Genomic DNA, 17678 nt, shown 5'->3' on the forward strand with positions numbered 1-17678 from the left:
GCAACCTGTCACACCCCGACCAAAGGCGGCGGAACATGCCGAGGTGTAACGATTGTCCATAAGCACAAGACACTAATTAAAGTGACAGTATTTAATAAACTCATTTCATTTCACAACATTGAAAATGTCACATAACAATTATCCATAAAATAACCATAAACAAGATATCACAAAATATGACAAATTTGATATTGTTCATTTTTACTAATATCCTAAGGTCTTTGATGTCGTTTTCTTCACAATCATAAATCAACCAAGATGCAAACCTGCAACATTTCATAAAATAAAGTTTGTCGACACAAAGGTTGGTGAGCAATTCATAAGTTTAATCATATTAGTATATAATAAAGATAGCCACAAAACTTGCATATGAAACGATAAATAAAAGTGGTAATTTGGATAAATAGATATCGCTAAACACATTAGCGACACCTAGCTATAAGGGGATGCCAAATAGTCTAGGATTTTATAGTTATCGTTAATTGCATTACGTTAACGACACCTTACTATAAGGGGATGCCAAATAGTCTAGGATTTTATAGTTCCACCAACCAAAAGCGATAAACACATAGGCATATAAGCATAGAACACCAAATCGAGCAATTATTTAGGTAAAGTATACAACTACGTTTGTGGTTTAAGATTCAAATATAAAGCATTTTGTTGAATAAGCATGAAATGTCACCCCCAAAATAAAAGATGGAAAATGGGGTATGAAGTACTCACCTTCAAGTAGTAAACTTGAAAGATGATAATTTGGAGACTTGTCGAAACGACGAGTTTAACGCACAATGCCTAAAAAGAAAAGGAGTCTTGAATTTAGAAAGGTTGTCTTGAAGGTCTTTAAACAAAATAAATGTTGAGAAATATAAATAATTAAAGTTCAAGGTTTAAAATATAACTATTTAAGAATTTATAATAATAACCCTTTAAAAATGTAAATTTGCTCGAAACCGGGTTAAAGTATCTAACCTTATTATTTACTCAACCTATGTTAAGTAATAAGATGGGTAAAATGTAAGAATGCAAATCCCTTTGGAATAAAGATACTAAAATGGTTTTTTTTTTTTTTTTTTTTAATTTTTTTTTTATCGAGTGTTTGGGTTGTCGGTTCGGGTCTTGATAATTGGTCAAACCCAAAGTCAACTTTCCAAAATATTGAATGTTATGAGATAACTCAATAAAATTTAATAAGACTTAACCAAGTATGTAGTTCCATTGTTTTAGAACTAACAACGCACGTTAAGCGAGTAAGAATCGGTTTGGTTTGGTTTTCATCTCACAACAAGTTCATAAATGGTTTCCACATGTCCAAACACTAAAGAACTTGTATAATAATGTACAAATACTTTAAGTTTTACAACCAAAAGTTAACAATAAAGTCTTTAAACAAAAGTTCGGTTTTCGGTTCGGATCGTGTTTCGGGTTAAGACCGAGATAAGATTCTACAAACCCATAACCATAGAATTTATAAAAATGATTTTAGAAACTTAGATCTAACAATAAGTATGTTTAAACAATTATTTAACAAAACTAGTAACAAAGTTCGGTTTACGGTTTAGAGCTATTTACGGTTAAACCGAAGCATAGACTCTTAAAAACCCATAACCATGGAACTTGTAAATATGACCAACAAACTAAAATAAGCAAGATTAATATGTATGAACAAGTTATATAGATGTATATATATCAAGGACACGAAGTCCTCCATGAAGCCTTGCCATATGAGGTTCGAAACCTCACCGACCGGAATCGGAGAAGTAACTACCAAAGGTAAACAAGGGGTGTATATTATATATATGTTGCACAACCATAAACAAGTATTAATAAGGCTACATAAACTAATTAAGATGAAATACTAAAAACCTTCAAGAACACTTAAGAAGATAACCTTGAATCTTTGATGTTTGAGAGAGTTTTTTTTTTTGGAGTTGTAGCAAGGGAAAATGAAGAGGAAATGTGGTGTATATATAGGGTAATGTTGGTGGTCAAATATGGGTGTGAGACACAAGATTTTTCATGCAAAATGGATCAAGACAAAAACACAAAACAACAAAAAATAAATAAATAAATAAATAAACAAATAAAAATAAAAATAAATGTAGGATGTTTTCAAGACCCAACAAGTGTGAAACAATATTGTAACATAAATCCATCATTTTGATTATAACATAAGCTTCGGTTTACAAATCGGGTCGGTTTATATAATAAACAAATACAAAAACAAATACAAACAAGACCCGAAATTGACGAATGTCACACAACCTTCCAGACCATCGTCGCCGCCATAGGTATCCGAAATCGAACCCCGCAACAATAGCCGATCATACCTCTGGCTGCCTTCAAGAAACAAATAAGTGGAAACTGGAAAGGAAGGCGGCTATGGTAGACGATATTGGTGGAAGAATGAACGCGAAACGGTGGTGATTGATTTCTACATGTCTGGCTTCAATATCAGTCGTCAATCATGAGATACACCTCTTTCAAACTAAAGTACAACAAAATCAACACAATGCACAAATAGAATAACTTGAAACCACTTGTAAAGCATATAGTACAAGTAGCAAAGCCTACAAACTTTGCTAATTGTATATATATATATATAATAGATTAAAATAATAAACAATCATACCTTATTATTATATTAGGTTGGTAATTGTTGATAAATTATTAGCTAATAAAGGGTTTTCCCTTGGATGTATTTAAGTTATACTAATTAACATCAAAGAGGACACACGAGACACAGACATACAAGATAAGAATTCGCAACCCTTTTCTCTCTCATATTTGATTCTCTATCAAGAACCCTAATCCCCATCTTTAACAATACATCCTAAAGGGGAACTCGATCAAGTTGTCAATCATGTTTGGAAGTTTCTCATCTGTTGTTGCTACCCTCTTTGCCGTAACAGGTACGGACATCTAATTAGGTTTATCGTATCATTCATGTTTTCATAATTACCATGAAGAATTGATCAACATCATTCGGTTTATTGTGGGTGGTTGGAGAGAGGGAGTGGGTTAGATGCAGGGGTGGCTCGTGGGACAACGAAAACAAGTTAGGGCTTTAGGCCCACACTTAATTTAGGCCCCCAATTTATATTAAAAAAAACTTTATAGATATATTATAATGGTAAAGTAAACTTAAAGTAATATATTGTTGTGGTGGTCTTGGTTTAGCTGCTACTAAAGTATAGGCTATGGGTTGAAAACTTGTTAATAAGCAATTTTTTTTAACAATTATGATGAAAGAGCCACAAAATCTTGTTTCGATTTAGGCCTCCATATTCATTGAGCCGGCCCTGGTTAGATATAAAAAACTAACGTACCTCTCTTTATTCTCTTCACATACATACGATTAATTAGCACTACATATAAAATTTAAACTATAAGGTCTTGTTCATTTCAAGGATTTGGAAGGAATTCTAAGAAATGAGATTTTATATCCTATGAATTGATATGTTCTTTACATTAATTGAAATAATGGGAATGAAAACTAAATCCCATCAAATACCATATTTTTCATGGGATTTTAAAATTCCACCTACTTTATAAGGATTGTTATGGAAATTAAAGGATTGTTTTATTAACCCTAATCACTAGGGGTGGCAAATGGGTTGGGTCGAAACGGGTCATGGGTCGGAATGGGTTAACTAAAAAAAGGGTTGTTTTGGTTCGGTCAGAATGGGTTAGGGTCAAAAGGTTCATGTTAGAATGGGTTCGGGTCGGAACGGGTCAAAACGGGTTTCGGGTCGGGTTTTTTTTTTTAAAGAACGAGGGCAAAGGCGGAAACGTTTTAGTTTTTTTACATTGTTAATAAAAACCCCTCCAAAAAAATTCAAAAAAATAAATAAATAAATCATAACTCAAGATATAAATAAAAAACGAAAAATGTAAAAAAACTAAAACGTTTCTTTCGTTGTCCTCGTTCTTCAAAAAAAAAAAACGAAAACCTGAGAATGAAGAAGATTCCAATTACAATATATATTAACCAACCAAACACAGAAAGGGATTCTCAAACATTCCATTCCAATTCCAATTCCAAATCATTTAAAAAAAAGTCCGTGAAACGAACGCGCCCTAAGTGAATCTTTCTCTAACATATCACATGGTTGCAACTATGGGAAAAGTTAAAATACAAAGGGAGATAAATAAGAAGTGTGAGAAGGATTTATGGCCACACAAAAAACCCTTTAAAAAAATTCAAAAAATTAATAAAAAAATTCATAACTCAAAATATAAATAAAAAACAAAAAAGTTTAAAAACCAAAAATGTTTGCCTCGTCATTCTCGTTCCAAAAAAAAATTTCAAAAAGACACAATGCAGAGACAAAAGACACAATGGCGAAAATGAACAAAAGACACAATTATAACTTAAAAAAGACACAATAAATCGCAAAATATAACACAATGGCGAACAAAATATAGCACAATGTTGACTAATATAACACAATATCAAGAAAAAAAGACACAATGTCAAGAAAAAAAACACAATCAATGACGAAATAAACACAAAGCACAATGATAAACAAAAATACACAATGGTCTTTTTCACTTATCATTGTGTCTTTTTCGAGGTTTTTTTTTAAGAACGAGAAAGACGGTGGAAACGTTTTTGTGTTTTTACTTTTTTTGTTTTTTTATTAAATTTTGAATTATGATTTTTTATTTATTTATTTTTAATTTTTTTGAATGTGTTTTTTTGTGTGGCTATAAATCCTTCTCATCCTTTTTATTTTTGTCTCTTTGTAAAATAACTTGACCCTACAACTATAGTAACTGTTTTTGTTATTTCTTTTAAACTTCTAAAAGCAAAGAGACAAAATAGACCTTTTATATAGAGTATATTTGTGATTGAGTTTGAAAAATGCTTATTGGTGTTTTCAAAAGGCCAATAAATTAAAATGTGTTTGGCAATCACAAAAAACTTTCTTATTTCAGATTTTCGAAAGTGTTGAAAAGAAGTTTTTCAAAAGTCCTAAATCCTAGCTTTTCAAAATGGCTTTTTGAGAAAGCCTATAAACAAATAAGTATTTTTCAAACTCAATCCCAAACATGCTCTTAGTGAAGGTGACATTTGATAGAGAAGGCCTACCTACATATATCATCCACCTAGCATACAACAAATAATAACAAAATATACTAGTAAAGTCCAATTTAGAAACAAACAAACATGTCTGTTTTAATTTTCAGTTTATTCATGCATGTCCAATCATCACTCATTAATCAGCTCATGCTTACGTCTAAATTGATTTACACAAATGGGTAATTACAAGCCACGTAGAAACGAACCAAACAATGGGTCAGTATTTTGTGGTCTTAACTGTTCAACATAACCCAATTGAGCTTTAGGTTGGTTCACAAAAAGGAAACATGCCAAACCCTACCGGTTTGGTGGTGAAGTTCAATTGATATGAAATGTGACAAAACTAATTTTAAAGTTGAAAGATTTTTTAAACAAACTATTCGGCTGCTGTTGGTAGTTCCGGACTATAATAACAAGTTGGTGAATATGGAAGGACTTAAGTTGACAAGTCAGTTAAGTTGATGTAGTTTCCTAATTGTAATACGATTAATATGGTACTGGTCACCAAGTTAGGGTTAGATTATAAATATAGAACTTAGTTGCGGCTTTAATGCTTGATAATAGAGAATTATTATAACGGAGTTTTTGAGTCAGTTTTCTCTTGCAATAATAAAGTGTTTGATCGACCCCGTGCCTTGAGGCGATTAAAGTTTAATTAATCCGCTCTTAAGAGTCTAAGCTTGAGTTGAATTACATCACGATTATTCGAATGTGCAGAACAACTCACTATAATATGTTTAATGATGTGACCCATTTTTTGCACCCACGTAATGAAAATTTCTAGATCAGTCGCTAATAAGTGCATTCTTCCGAATGAACCAAACAATTTTTTGTCGTTTGTTTATTTTGTTGTGTATATCCAAGAATCAAGAGCTTTCTTCTAGATCACGATTACTGATCACAACTTCACAACTTAATTTTGTGATGTAAATTAATAGTTTTGCATAGGACTGTTCAAAGGGTAAGATCCTATCCTTTTACCTAGTACCTTATCCGGACCCTTTACCCTTTTAGGAAGAAATGTGGACCCGAGACCCTACCCTCTAAACAATAAAATGATCGAGTATAAATAAGAATTTCAAGGGTCCAACTCTTTACCCTTTAAAGCAATAATCGCAACTCCTTTTCTGCATTTACTAGTTTCATATCTCATATATGACTTTAATATATGAATCCTAGAACAATTATACTTTCATTTAATAACACATTAAACTCTAACTTCGAAGGTTTATCAACCATTTGAACCGCTGCAAATAATATTCACATTCACAAATTACATGTAAAGATCAATTTAGTGATTTTCATATATATATATGTGTGTGTGTGTGTGTGTGTGTGTTTCCAATTAGTAGTATGGCCTTTTATTTTTATTTATATTTTTCTTAGTAGTTGGGAAATTATGATGTATCATATATAAAATACAGACCTCTCAAATTACTCGTGAATCTGATGCATATCTATCTAGAAACTAGCAAACGGGTCAAGGGTTTGAAAAGGGTCAGACCCTTGAAACCCTTTTAACCTTTAAGGTGAAATTTAAATACCATTTACCCGACCCATATTCTGTATTCGGGTCTAATTAAGGGTTTTACGAGTCGGGTAAAAGGGTATGACCCTTATCTTGCTCACCCTAGTTTTGCATATGAACTGTTGTAAATTAGAAAATTAAAATGCAGACTAAGTCAAGTCTTCGATTGGTTATGGCAATAAAGAACTAGGCTTTCTTCAGGAGGTCGCCAGTTTGAATCAGAGCCAAAACAGGTTTTATCCTGCCTACGTTATGTCAGAGGATTTCAACTCTTGTGGCGGCGCAATTGGTGTCAAGTGGTATCAAAGGAGAAGGTTCCTCCAAGGACGCGGGGAGGACCTGAGAACCACGGGTTATGCCACTCGAAAGAAACTCTCTGGGGTCTCTAAACCGGGGTCGACCACAAGCTGGTCTACGACTCACCCAGTCATACCGTTGACTATCATAGTCCTTAAAAAAAAGTTATATTTCGGCTGAGGTTTGTTTAGAAACTTTGAATAGCCAAAATGATTATGGGCCATTTGTTTCCCAATACCAATTCACCAAAGGCTTAACTAACCGAGTCTAATAAATCATTAGGCCCAAAACCGGTTGAGGGCTTGAGGCCTGAGGGCAAGAGTTGGGCTCAGGGATCAAATAAATATTAAAACGTAGGAAAGATTTAGGGCCCGTTATGGCCCGAACATCTAAACATCTAGTTATATAAAAATGAATCAATGGAAAAAAAATAACTGAATTGTCGGGTCAGGTATGATGGGCCAAACTGATGTATGAGTTTCCCTTCGAGGGCGTGCCAACATAGCACCCCACGGATTATACTCATGGAGTGGAGATGATTGGGTGGGCTAGTGGTCTGTCAATTATCCAAATTGTTGTAAAAAAGTTAGTTAAAACTTTTAAAGAATTTAATGAAAAATGTGATAATTTTGTAATATATAAAAAATACATTAGGTGAAGAAAGTTGCATTGCCTGTTATTCCATTAATCATATTACCTTTTCTTTTCACCTTTTAGTCTTAGTTGTTAACAACATTAATGTTATACATATTTGTAAAACATTAGCTTTAATAAATAAAACTAAGAAAAACACCGGCAAAGAATCTTGCCTTTATGGATTTAGAAAACAAACCATATTAACAGCTCAATTAGGAACAACACCCTTAACCATTAAGGTATGAATCTTCTTTTAGTTCAATCATGGTGTATGTTTTTTCATTTGTATTTTAATAACAGGAAAAAGGTTTAAACATTAGCATTTTGATAACTAAAATCAAATAGTTTTACATGCTTCATTGTCTGAAAAAAAATCATAACAAAAAAATTTGTATCTTTCAATTCATGATAGTATCAGAAGAGCGACGAACATATATACTTTTATATGTTTGAAGCATTGTTGATTACAATGGTTCGTCCAACCATGTTACAAGATGCGTTTAATTAAGTCAATCTTTATTGTGTATCTAACAATTACTATGTTGTCTTTTATGTATGGTACTATATATTAATAAACTGTATGATTATAATGGTGTCTATTTCATTATAAGGTTGCGCCTTAAATCACTTACACGCATGCATACTCTTTACTCTTGTAGTGATTGAATGTACATGGCTGGCAATTGGGCACATTTTTAAGACACGATAAGAAAGACAAAAACGTGCGATATATGATTTTTTTATTTTCTTAAATAATTGAAATTAGTATGATATAATTCATGATTTTTCCTTATTGGTATATGAAACGTAAAACTGCCTTATAGTTATGACATATAAAGTAGTTAAATGAGTAGTATTCATGTTTGATACTTGTATTAAGCGCGTCGTTGCTTACCTGTTAAACCTGTTAAGACACGAATTGTCCGTAAGCATCCTCTTTGGATTTGTACACACTTTTTTTCTTTTTTTAATTTTAAGTTATATTTAACTTTATATAAGTAGAACTTTCCTATCAAATCAATCTTATTAATAACTATCTTTCAAGTTTTCTACATATGATATCATATATATTTATAATAATGACCAAAACTATTAAATGACGAAAATCAATACATAGTGAGTTATTATCAACATCAAAGTATATTCAAATAATCATTCAACAATCACATAGCCTTGACAACAAAATAGAAAAAAAAATACAACATATAAACAATTGATCAATTACAGACCAGAAGTAAATGGCACATTGGTAGCCGGCAACCACGAGCCACCAGCCACAAAGTTCCCAACGGTGAACTTCGCCGCCACAGCACTGCTAGTGATCACATGATACCCCTTCCAGTTAACCCGTTTAGCGGTTGATGAACCCGGCCCAGTGTTCATATACTCACCATAATACAGTGTATTAAGAGCAAAGTTTCCACTCCACGGCATCCACCCCACGGGATCAATCAAACCATCGAGGTTCGATTTCATAAAAACCGTCCTCGAGTATTGCTTCCACGGCCTCCCGAGGTATGTTTTAACTCCAGACACACCTTTTAGGTCGGGTGCTGCGGTAATGCGGCAATTATGGATTGAAATCCCAGTGTTTTGGTTTTGATCGGTGCGGCCTTGAGCCGTTAAGGTGTTGGTCTTGTTTGGTGGTTTGCGGGCGTAAATGTTGCAGTTTTGAATGACAACTGCGGCGTTGCCGAAAATGAAGTCAACTGTGCCATATATGTCACATTCGCGGTAGAATTGTCGGTTTGAGTGGACGTATAGTGTGTCTTGGTAACCCTCGAAGCTGCATTGGTAGAAGACTGAGAGGTCGGAGCCGCTACGGAGCGCCACGGCTTGGTGGTTTTGTGGGCCCGCGGTGTTTCGGATGGTGATGCCACGGCCGATAAATCCGTCTCCGACCACCGCTGGAATTCATGAGAAAAATAATATTAATATAATTTATTTGAAATTGTTTGTTTTGAAAATATTGCATGCTAATTCAAATAAACTTAGGCATTTTGCTGGAGTCTGATATCTAATCTTACACTGTTTAAAATCATTGTTTGGAAAGAAGTTGAACGGCGGTTTGGACAAAAAAAATTTCAAGTTTGACCGTATATAGTCAAAACGGCCGTCCAGATATTGTCGAACAGTCGTTCTCACCAATAATTTTAAAAGTTTGACCCCACTATGATCAAACGAGTGTCTAGATATTGTTTAAACGACTGCTCAAACAAATAATTTTCAAGCTTTGACTTTTTTTGGTCAAAATGGTCGTTTAAGTCTTTTGTGAACGTCTGTTTTATGATGTGAATTCAGATGGAGGTGGTGTAGCTAAAGTATGACCAACTGGAAGCTTTATCATGCTTACCGAGAGTGGCGGATTTAAAGGTGGTGGTGCCACCTCCAACGCTTTTGCTACCGGTAATTATAGTTTTACCAATACCATCTCCTAACAACATAATATTCTTCAACTTTTTACCAATTTCAATATTCTCCTTATAAACACCCGCCTTCACGCGAATCACATATCTTCCATTCCCCGATCTTTTTGCAGCAGCAACTATCGCCGCACCAATTGTCTTATAGTTACCCGAACCATCTTGAGCCACCACAACATTAGCCCGAGGAGTCGATGACTGCAACAGCTTTCTATCACCAGGCCTCACCCAATCCGGAAACCCTAATTTCTTACCACTAGCTCCAACATACGTCGAATTCGTTGCGCTACCTCCTTTGTTCATTGCTAGTGTATTACTAATCAAAGCCGACACATTATTATTCATCAACGGCCACACGTTGTTGCTCACACCGAGCTCTTCAAATCCCTCCTTGCACGTCTCCATATTCGTAAGCGCGGTGCTAAGCCACGTCTGCATGTCGGTCTGGCTGCACTGTTTGTACGGATCAACGGTTTTGTTGATTCTTGATATTGTGTCTTCGTAAAGCTCTAAGCAATCCGCCCATGCGGCTTTTTCACGCTCATTACGACATTTTGGACCGAGCGTTAGAGTGTGAGACCCTGCATGTTCGGCACGGTCTAACGTGACCTTCAACAAAGCTTTAACAAAGTCTGGTTTTTGCTTGATCGAGCCACGGTTCGAGTTAGTGGCCAAGAAATGGTCGCAAGGTCGCGGGTGCGGTGTCTGGCTGCACCAAGTCGTGATTTCGGACTTGGTGTATCCAGACACGCTAGAAATAAAAGGTAACACGGTTGCAACTAAAGTTGCTAATAATAGAAAGGTTTTCATTTTGGAATGAGGTTAAGAAAGAAGAAGGAAATTAGGGTTTGTGTGATTATGGCTTACTATTGGCTGGCTTATATAGGGAGTGGAATGCAACAACACACCAAGTTTCTATTGGTGGTTGTGTATATCCATGTAATAAATAATTGGTTAATTAGTCTGGATGTTTATTCCCTTTCTCCAACCAATTGTTCTTTTGTTAATTTAAAAATATTAACTTGTGTTACGTGCGTTATAAGTTGCACATCTTGCTGATTATACTTTTGAAGAAACTACAAAATCTGCCTTATTGAGTTTTATGTGATCATAGGTTAGGTTTTTAGTTTTATTATAGAAAGTTAGAAATAAATGACTAAATAAAGTATATTGAATCGGTTATATATATATATATATTGACTAGCTTTTATCCATCATATTACGGGGTATTTTACATTATTCGCTTATAATGTTTATATGTTTTTTTGGATTTTAATTTTATTTATTGTAAGTAAGTTAATAATATACTTAGAATTTAATGGTAGACATAAATGAGATGTTATAACCCAATTTATAAGTTATATGGGTTTAGTAAGACCTATGACCCGCTTATTTTTTTTACTGTAAAATTCATTCTTAATTATAAATGATAATTTTTTTAAAAAAAAATCATATATTAATTTTTAGTATATCCCTATTTTATAACATTTTTATATCAAATATTTGGTGAGATTGAATTTTCATTTAGTTAGATGTTATAACCCGTTTAAGGGCTATCTGGGTTTGGTGAGACCCATACCCGTAAATTCGAGTCACATGCATAAGAAGCCTTCATCTACAAATAAAACAATATGGTGACTTGAGAGAATGTAGGGAGCAACTAGAGAGCTTTTAAATGTTTCGTTTATATATATTTAAGAACCGATGAAAAATGTGTCTGTTTCCAAGTGATGAGGGTTTAAGTGACGTGATGATTGATGAATAAGTTGTGTGGATGTAGATGTAAGATTATAGGATGTAATTTGAGTTATTTGTATAAAATAGAGAGTATAATTTCTTTGGAAAGAAGAAAAAAAAGGTAATTTGATAGATGGAAAAAGGCTTTATTCTCACACACCATGACCATGACAAGAGTAATAGAAAAATGTAAGAATTATTTTATTGGTGAACACTTATAAGAGTTTTTTTAGTACTAATATACATTTTTTACACGCGTTCATAATTTTTTCAAGTTCATAACACGACCTTTCCTATCTCAAGTAAAAGATGATAGCTTTGATCCTAAACCGGTCAATTTTTATTTAAGATCGTGTATAGTCTAGTTTAGTTGGTCCATATTAAAAGTAAAAAACATCGATGTTTGGAAAGCAAAAAAGTTGTTTTACATTTAATAGCACCAGAACTATTTCAATGTATGTTATAAAGTAGATTTTACGTTTATAAGAATATTCTAAAACCTTGAATTTGAAGTATAACACACTTAGGATAAAGATTAAGCTATAAACGAGCTGAAAATCAGGTTAAACGAGCTGAAACGAACTGTTGCAGCTACTGACTGAGTTAAATGAGCTGAACATGAACCAACTAAAGCTGATGCAGTTTCTACACTTGTTTATAATTGCTATAATTTGATTTTTAACACACATAAATGACTTGTAAAGAAACTAACACGTAACAAATGAATAAAATGAACTTTTATTAATAATTTCAAGACCGGAGTTGTAGTACGGGTCGGGTACAGCGAAACCGAAAAATAACGGATGTTACATTTTGTTAAGAGCATGTGTAAACTCTGTTTTTAAAATCATGTTTTCTCTTCAACGGGCATACATAATCCTTTTTTCATATCATATGATGGATATCTTCCTCACTCTAAAACACCCTAATTAAGCTCCTGAAGAGGTATGTACCCGCCTCAACACCGAGCGAGGCGGGTCAACCCACAAGATATAGACAAGAGACTTGAAATCAAGATATTATGAAGGCACAAAGCCAAAACCTATGCGCATGGCGCATATCACATATGCTCATGCATCACATGCTCAGGCATCACATATGCTCAGGCATCACATATGTTCACGCGTATCACATGCTCACGCACCATATATGCTCACGCATATCACATCTGCGCGTGACGCATCCGCGCGTGACGCATATCACATGCTCACGCATATCACATCTGCGCGTGACGCATCCGAACGTGGCGCATATCACATGCTTGTGCATATCACATCTGCGCATGAAACATCTGCGCGTGAGAATAAAGAGAAGACCTCGCGCATCCTCAGGATAGGCGAATATCACACATGCACATAATCAACCTCGTCCTTATCCAAATCAGGATAAGGACAACCTTGATTGTGCACGTCAGACAACCTTCCAGAAGGTATCTTTTTAAGGAATAAGAATATGCTGATGTTGACAGCTGCCAATGAAAGGTGGACAACTCAGCAAAACCCATGTGCTACCACGTGATTGCACATGGGTCAGAGAATAATCAATGAAAAAGCACCAGGTGTCCCAAGGACACGTGGCGCAAAGCAATTGGAGGAGGCCAAAAAGGCCCTAATTGGGTCTGAGCCCAATCATTGGAAACCCTAGCACTATAAATACCACATCAACTCCACAAGGAGAGGTATGCCCTATTACACAGCATTCAGCTATATTAAGCAATACACTCCAATTTCCTTACTCTCAGATTATTATCTTCTCCAACAAACTCTTATTCTCACACCGGAGGGTTACCCCAAAGAGGACCCCTCTGTCCCTTTCTGAGGGGTAAGTTTACGGTGCTGTTCATTTTGTAGGTGGAAGAATCCAGATCCCAGAGAACCATCGGTGAAATAGCATAATCACACCTGAGGAAAGTTGATCGTCTACCAGTGAGTCGATCCACGTTTCTTCATTGGCGCCATCACCTGTTACAACGGCAACAAAATCTCATCAGTTCTCTAAAAAAAAAAAAATTCACCATGGTTTCTGGTTTTCGTAACGTCGATCAAGTTCTGGAGGATATTGAGCGTGAGAATGTTAATGGGGGACAGCAATTTCTGAGGGTGCCGCGTGATTCTACGCGCACCACCAGTAACCATCCCTTCATCACAACTCCTCATAGCCAGACTGAAACTCCTCCAGACGATCTCACGTTCCAAAATCTTACCGGCGCGAAACAAAAAGGACCAATGGGTCCAGAAGATGAAACCAATGACCCTAAAGAATGGCTCATAAACGAGCAACGACGTCTAATGGACAAGTACAATGAGCTGGTCAAACACAAAAAGTCAGCCGACTTAACACAAAGGCTAGCGTTTGACAAGCAAAACGTTCATGGAACAAAAAGGGCGCGCGCGCCGGAAGATGGTCATTCTGTTCACACTGAACACGCTGAGTTTAGTGATGAAGAAGTGCACAGCATGAGGAAGACGCGAGATACTCATGCAGGAGGCTCACAGCTCCGCGCGCACATGAACGTGACGCCTGGAGCCAAAGCCGACATGGATCTGCACACACCGTACAACCCACCAGTGAGAGGGCAAGTGGACGTAACCACACTGTACAGGCCAGCCATCTTGGTGAAACATTCAAAATTCACTGAGCGCATCGCGAAGGCTCCCATTCAGCACAAAACCAAGATGCCAAGTGGTTTGGGCAAATATGACAGCACAACAGATCCAGACGATTTCTTACAAGGTTTTTACAACACTGGAAACCTAGAAAGTTGGACGATGCCAACATGGTGTCACATGTTTGCTCGCTGCCTCACGGGCGCGGCGCGTGTCTGGTTCGAGAGCTTGCCGACTGGGCAGATCGATGGGTTCGAGGAACTATTGGAAAAGTTCCAAGCCCACTTCGTACAGCAGCGCAGACACACGCGCGACCCTGATGACATCATGCACTGCGTGCGCAGGAATGATGAAACGATTGAAGACTACATAACTCGTTTCAATCAGGAGTCTCTGGCAATCGGAGGTATCACTGAGCAACTCTTGCGCGTGGCCTTTATACAAGGCGCGCGTAGTGATCAACTCCGCCGAGCTCTCGTAAGCAGAGATGGCATGCCAACCACTTGGGCCAAGCTAATGGAAGCATCGCGAGTCTTTGCGAGAAATGAAAAACAAATTGCCCAAGATAGAGTGAGAGAAAGGGGGCATCAAGCTGAGACACCGCGCAGCAACGAAAGAAGGGGCAAACAGAACTCTGTATGGTCCAGGTTGCAACCAACCAGTTTTTCTCCCGCAGAAAAGCAGGCGCAACCAAGCTCACCTCAGCCCCAAAAAGACATTCGTAATCGCGGAGAAGGTGATAAGAGGGAAGGCGGCAGAGATCCTAACAGACCTCTGCCAAGAATATGGACTCCCCTCACTAAAACGCCTTCACAAGTGTTAAGCACTGAGAATGTCCAGTTCAAAAGCCCCAAGCCATTACACTACAAGGGACCATCAAACAGTGGCAAGTACTATGAGTTTCACAAGTCCATAGGACACAACACTGATGCATGCCACCACTTGAAGGATGCAATTGAAAAAGATGTGAAATCAGGCAAGCTGGCTCACCTGGTGAAAAACTCAAGACCAGAAAATGAACAACCAGAAGGAGCCTCTGCCAGCAAAAGGTTCAATAGAATCTGTGTAGCCGAGGGAGGAAGGCAAGGGCAAAATTCAAGAAAGAGAAGCGCGCAAGTCCAAGGAGATTGGCGCGAGCAACAAGTAATCTTCCCAAGAATCAGGGGAGGCCCTTCTATCAGCAGTCCTCTTGTCATCACTACACACATTGCTCATTATGATGTGTCAAAAGTCCTGGTGGACACTGGCAGCGAATCAGACATCATGTATGAGCAATGTTTCAGGAAGTTGGATCCGGCAGACCAAGCAAGGCTCGAAATTGTGAATGCGCCAATCTCTGGTGTTTCAAATGAAATCATTCATCCCCTAGGTCAAATACAATTCGAGCTAACTATGGGGGATGAGAAATACAAGCGAGCCGAAGTTGTCAACTTCTTGGTCTTGCCCACCACTTCATGCCACAATATGATCTTGGGTAGAGGAACGATTGCCCAATTCAACGCCATACCGTCGCCAGTGCACGGCGCGTTGGGGTTCCCAACACCAACAGGTGTAACATTGGTATACCGAGATCATTTGTGTGCAGTGACAAGTACTCCGCGGGAAGGGAGAATGAAACTTCCAATGGCAGACAACGCGCCAGAGGAATGGATTCTCAACCCAAAATTCCCGGAGCAGACAATCACAATTGGCGCTACGATATCAGACGACACGAGGTTGAGAATGAAAAGATTGCTCACAGCATATATGTCGGTCTTCGCGTGGCAACACTCTGATATGACTGGGGTTCCGCGAGACCTGGCGCAACATTCTCTCAACACGTTCAAGTCTGTAGAGCCAATTGCTCAAAAGAAGAGAGTCATGGGGGATGAGAAGGCGAGGGCCATGAATGAACAAGTTGAGGATCTATTGCGCGCAAACATCATCCGCCCGATACGATACCAGACATGGGTAGCCAATCCTGTGATGGTAAAGAAAAGTAACGGGTCGTGGAGGATGTGCATTGACTTCAAGGACCTCAACAAAGCATGCCCAAAAGATTGTTACCCCCCTCCCAAACATCGACGCAAAGGTGGACTCCGTGGCGCCATTCAAGCTCAAATGTTTCCTGGATGCCTACAAGGGCTATCACCAGATTCAAATGGCACCACAAGACGAGGACAAGACTGCCTTCAGAACTGACAAGGGTGTTTTTTGTTACACAAAAATGCCCTTTGGTTTGAAGAATGCGGGAGCCACCTACCAAAGACTTATGGATGCCGTTTTCAGCGAGCAAATTGGAAGAAACCTAGAAGTCTACGTGGATGATTTGGTGATCAAAAGCAGGGAGGAAAAACAAATGCTCAAAGACATCGAAGAAACCCTTGGGCGCCTAAAGGAAGTTAACATGAAGCTCAATCCGAGCAAATGCACTTTCGGCGTACAAGAGGGAAAATTTCTAGGTGTAATGGTCACCAAGGATGGTTTCAAGGTGAACCCTGAGAAGGTGGAGGCCATCCTTGACATGCCCTCGCCATCCACCATGAAAGAAGTCCAAAAGTTGAATGGGAGATTGGTATCAATCAACAGGTTCCTAGCGAACCATGCAAGCAAATCTACCCCATTTGTCAACACATTGAGAAATTGCTTAAAGAAAAGCCAATTCAAATGGACTCCTGAGGCCGAGCAAGCTTTCGGTGAGATAAAAGAATGTTTGATAAATCTGCCCGCGCTCACAGCTCCACTTCCTGGTGAAACTTTGACATTGTACCTATCAGCAGGAGAGCGCGCCATCGGCGCAGTATTGTTGGTGGATCGCAAGGGAATCCAAACGCCAATATACTATGTGAGTCGGGTGCTGACAGATCCTGAGACGCGCTACTCCATCATGGAAAAGTTAGTTTTGTCACTAACACACGCGTCGCGCAAGCTTCATAGATATTTCAATGGTCATCCCATTGAAGTTCTGACTGGTTACAACATCCAGCAAGTCTTGCGGCGTCCCGCGCTCTCAGGAAGGCTGACAAAATGGGCGCTGGAATTAGGAGAACACACGATCGCCTATAAGCCCCGTCCAGCAATAAAGGGACAAGTTTTAGCTGATTTCATCGCAGAAATCCCCGAAGGAAAAATTGAAGAGGCTCAGCGCGAGGTAGACCCTCCGCGAGCCAAGGATGAAGAAAATGTTTGGAGTTTGTTCACTGACGGAGCTTCAAACAACGAAGGGTCCGGCGCAGGCCTCAAGCTAGTGGATCCAGAGAATCATGAATATACTTACGCCATCAGGTTGGACTTCAAGAGCACCAACAATGAAGCTGAGTATGAAGCCCTGCTGGCTGGCCTGCGCATCGCGCACAAATTCGGAGTTAAAAAGCTAGAGGCCCTTG

General features: G+C 37.8%; 1 protein-coding gene across 1 annotated transcript; it reads right to left on the bottom strand.

Moving 5' to 3' along the window:
• Positions 1 to 8697: 8697 nt before the first annotated feature.
• LOC143574792 (pectinesterase 2-like) lies at positions 8698 to 10824 on the bottom strand. Its single transcript, XM_077059323.1, has 2 exons — positions 9901 to 10824; positions 8698 to 9454 (listed from the first exon to the last, which is right to left on the bottom strand). The coding sequence occupies exons 1-2, from the start codon at positions 10778 to 10780 to the stop codon at positions 8769 to 8771; spliced, it is 1566 nt and encodes a 521-aa protein (XP_076915438.1). The 5' UTR covers positions 10781 to 10824; the 3' UTR covers positions 8698 to 8768.
• Between the last annotated feature and the right edge of the window lie 6854 nt (positions 10825 to 17678).

Source organism: Bidens hawaiensis, unplaced genomic scaffold (genome assembly GCF_021521415.1).
Source record: "Bidens hawaiensis isolate Kalapana, Puna unplaced genomic scaffold, B.hawaiensis_p1.1 tig00027110_1, whole genome shotgun sequence".
In the NCBI taxonomy this organism is placed as follows: domain Eukaryota; kingdom Viridiplantae; phylum Streptophyta; class Magnoliopsida; order Asterales; family Asteraceae; genus Bidens; species Bidens hawaiensis.

What these genes read in the sequence shown, in the direction of transcription:
- LOC143574792 (XM_077059323.1), bottom strand. Translation starts at nt 10,780, where the DNA reads ATGAAAACCTTTCTATTATTAGCAACTTTAGTTGCAACCGTGTTACCT. An exon ending in CTTTAAATCCGCCACTCTCG is followed by an intron (nt 9,455 to 9,900) that starts GTAAGCATGATA and finishes CATGAATTCCAG; the next exon opens with CGGTGGTCGGAGACGGATTT.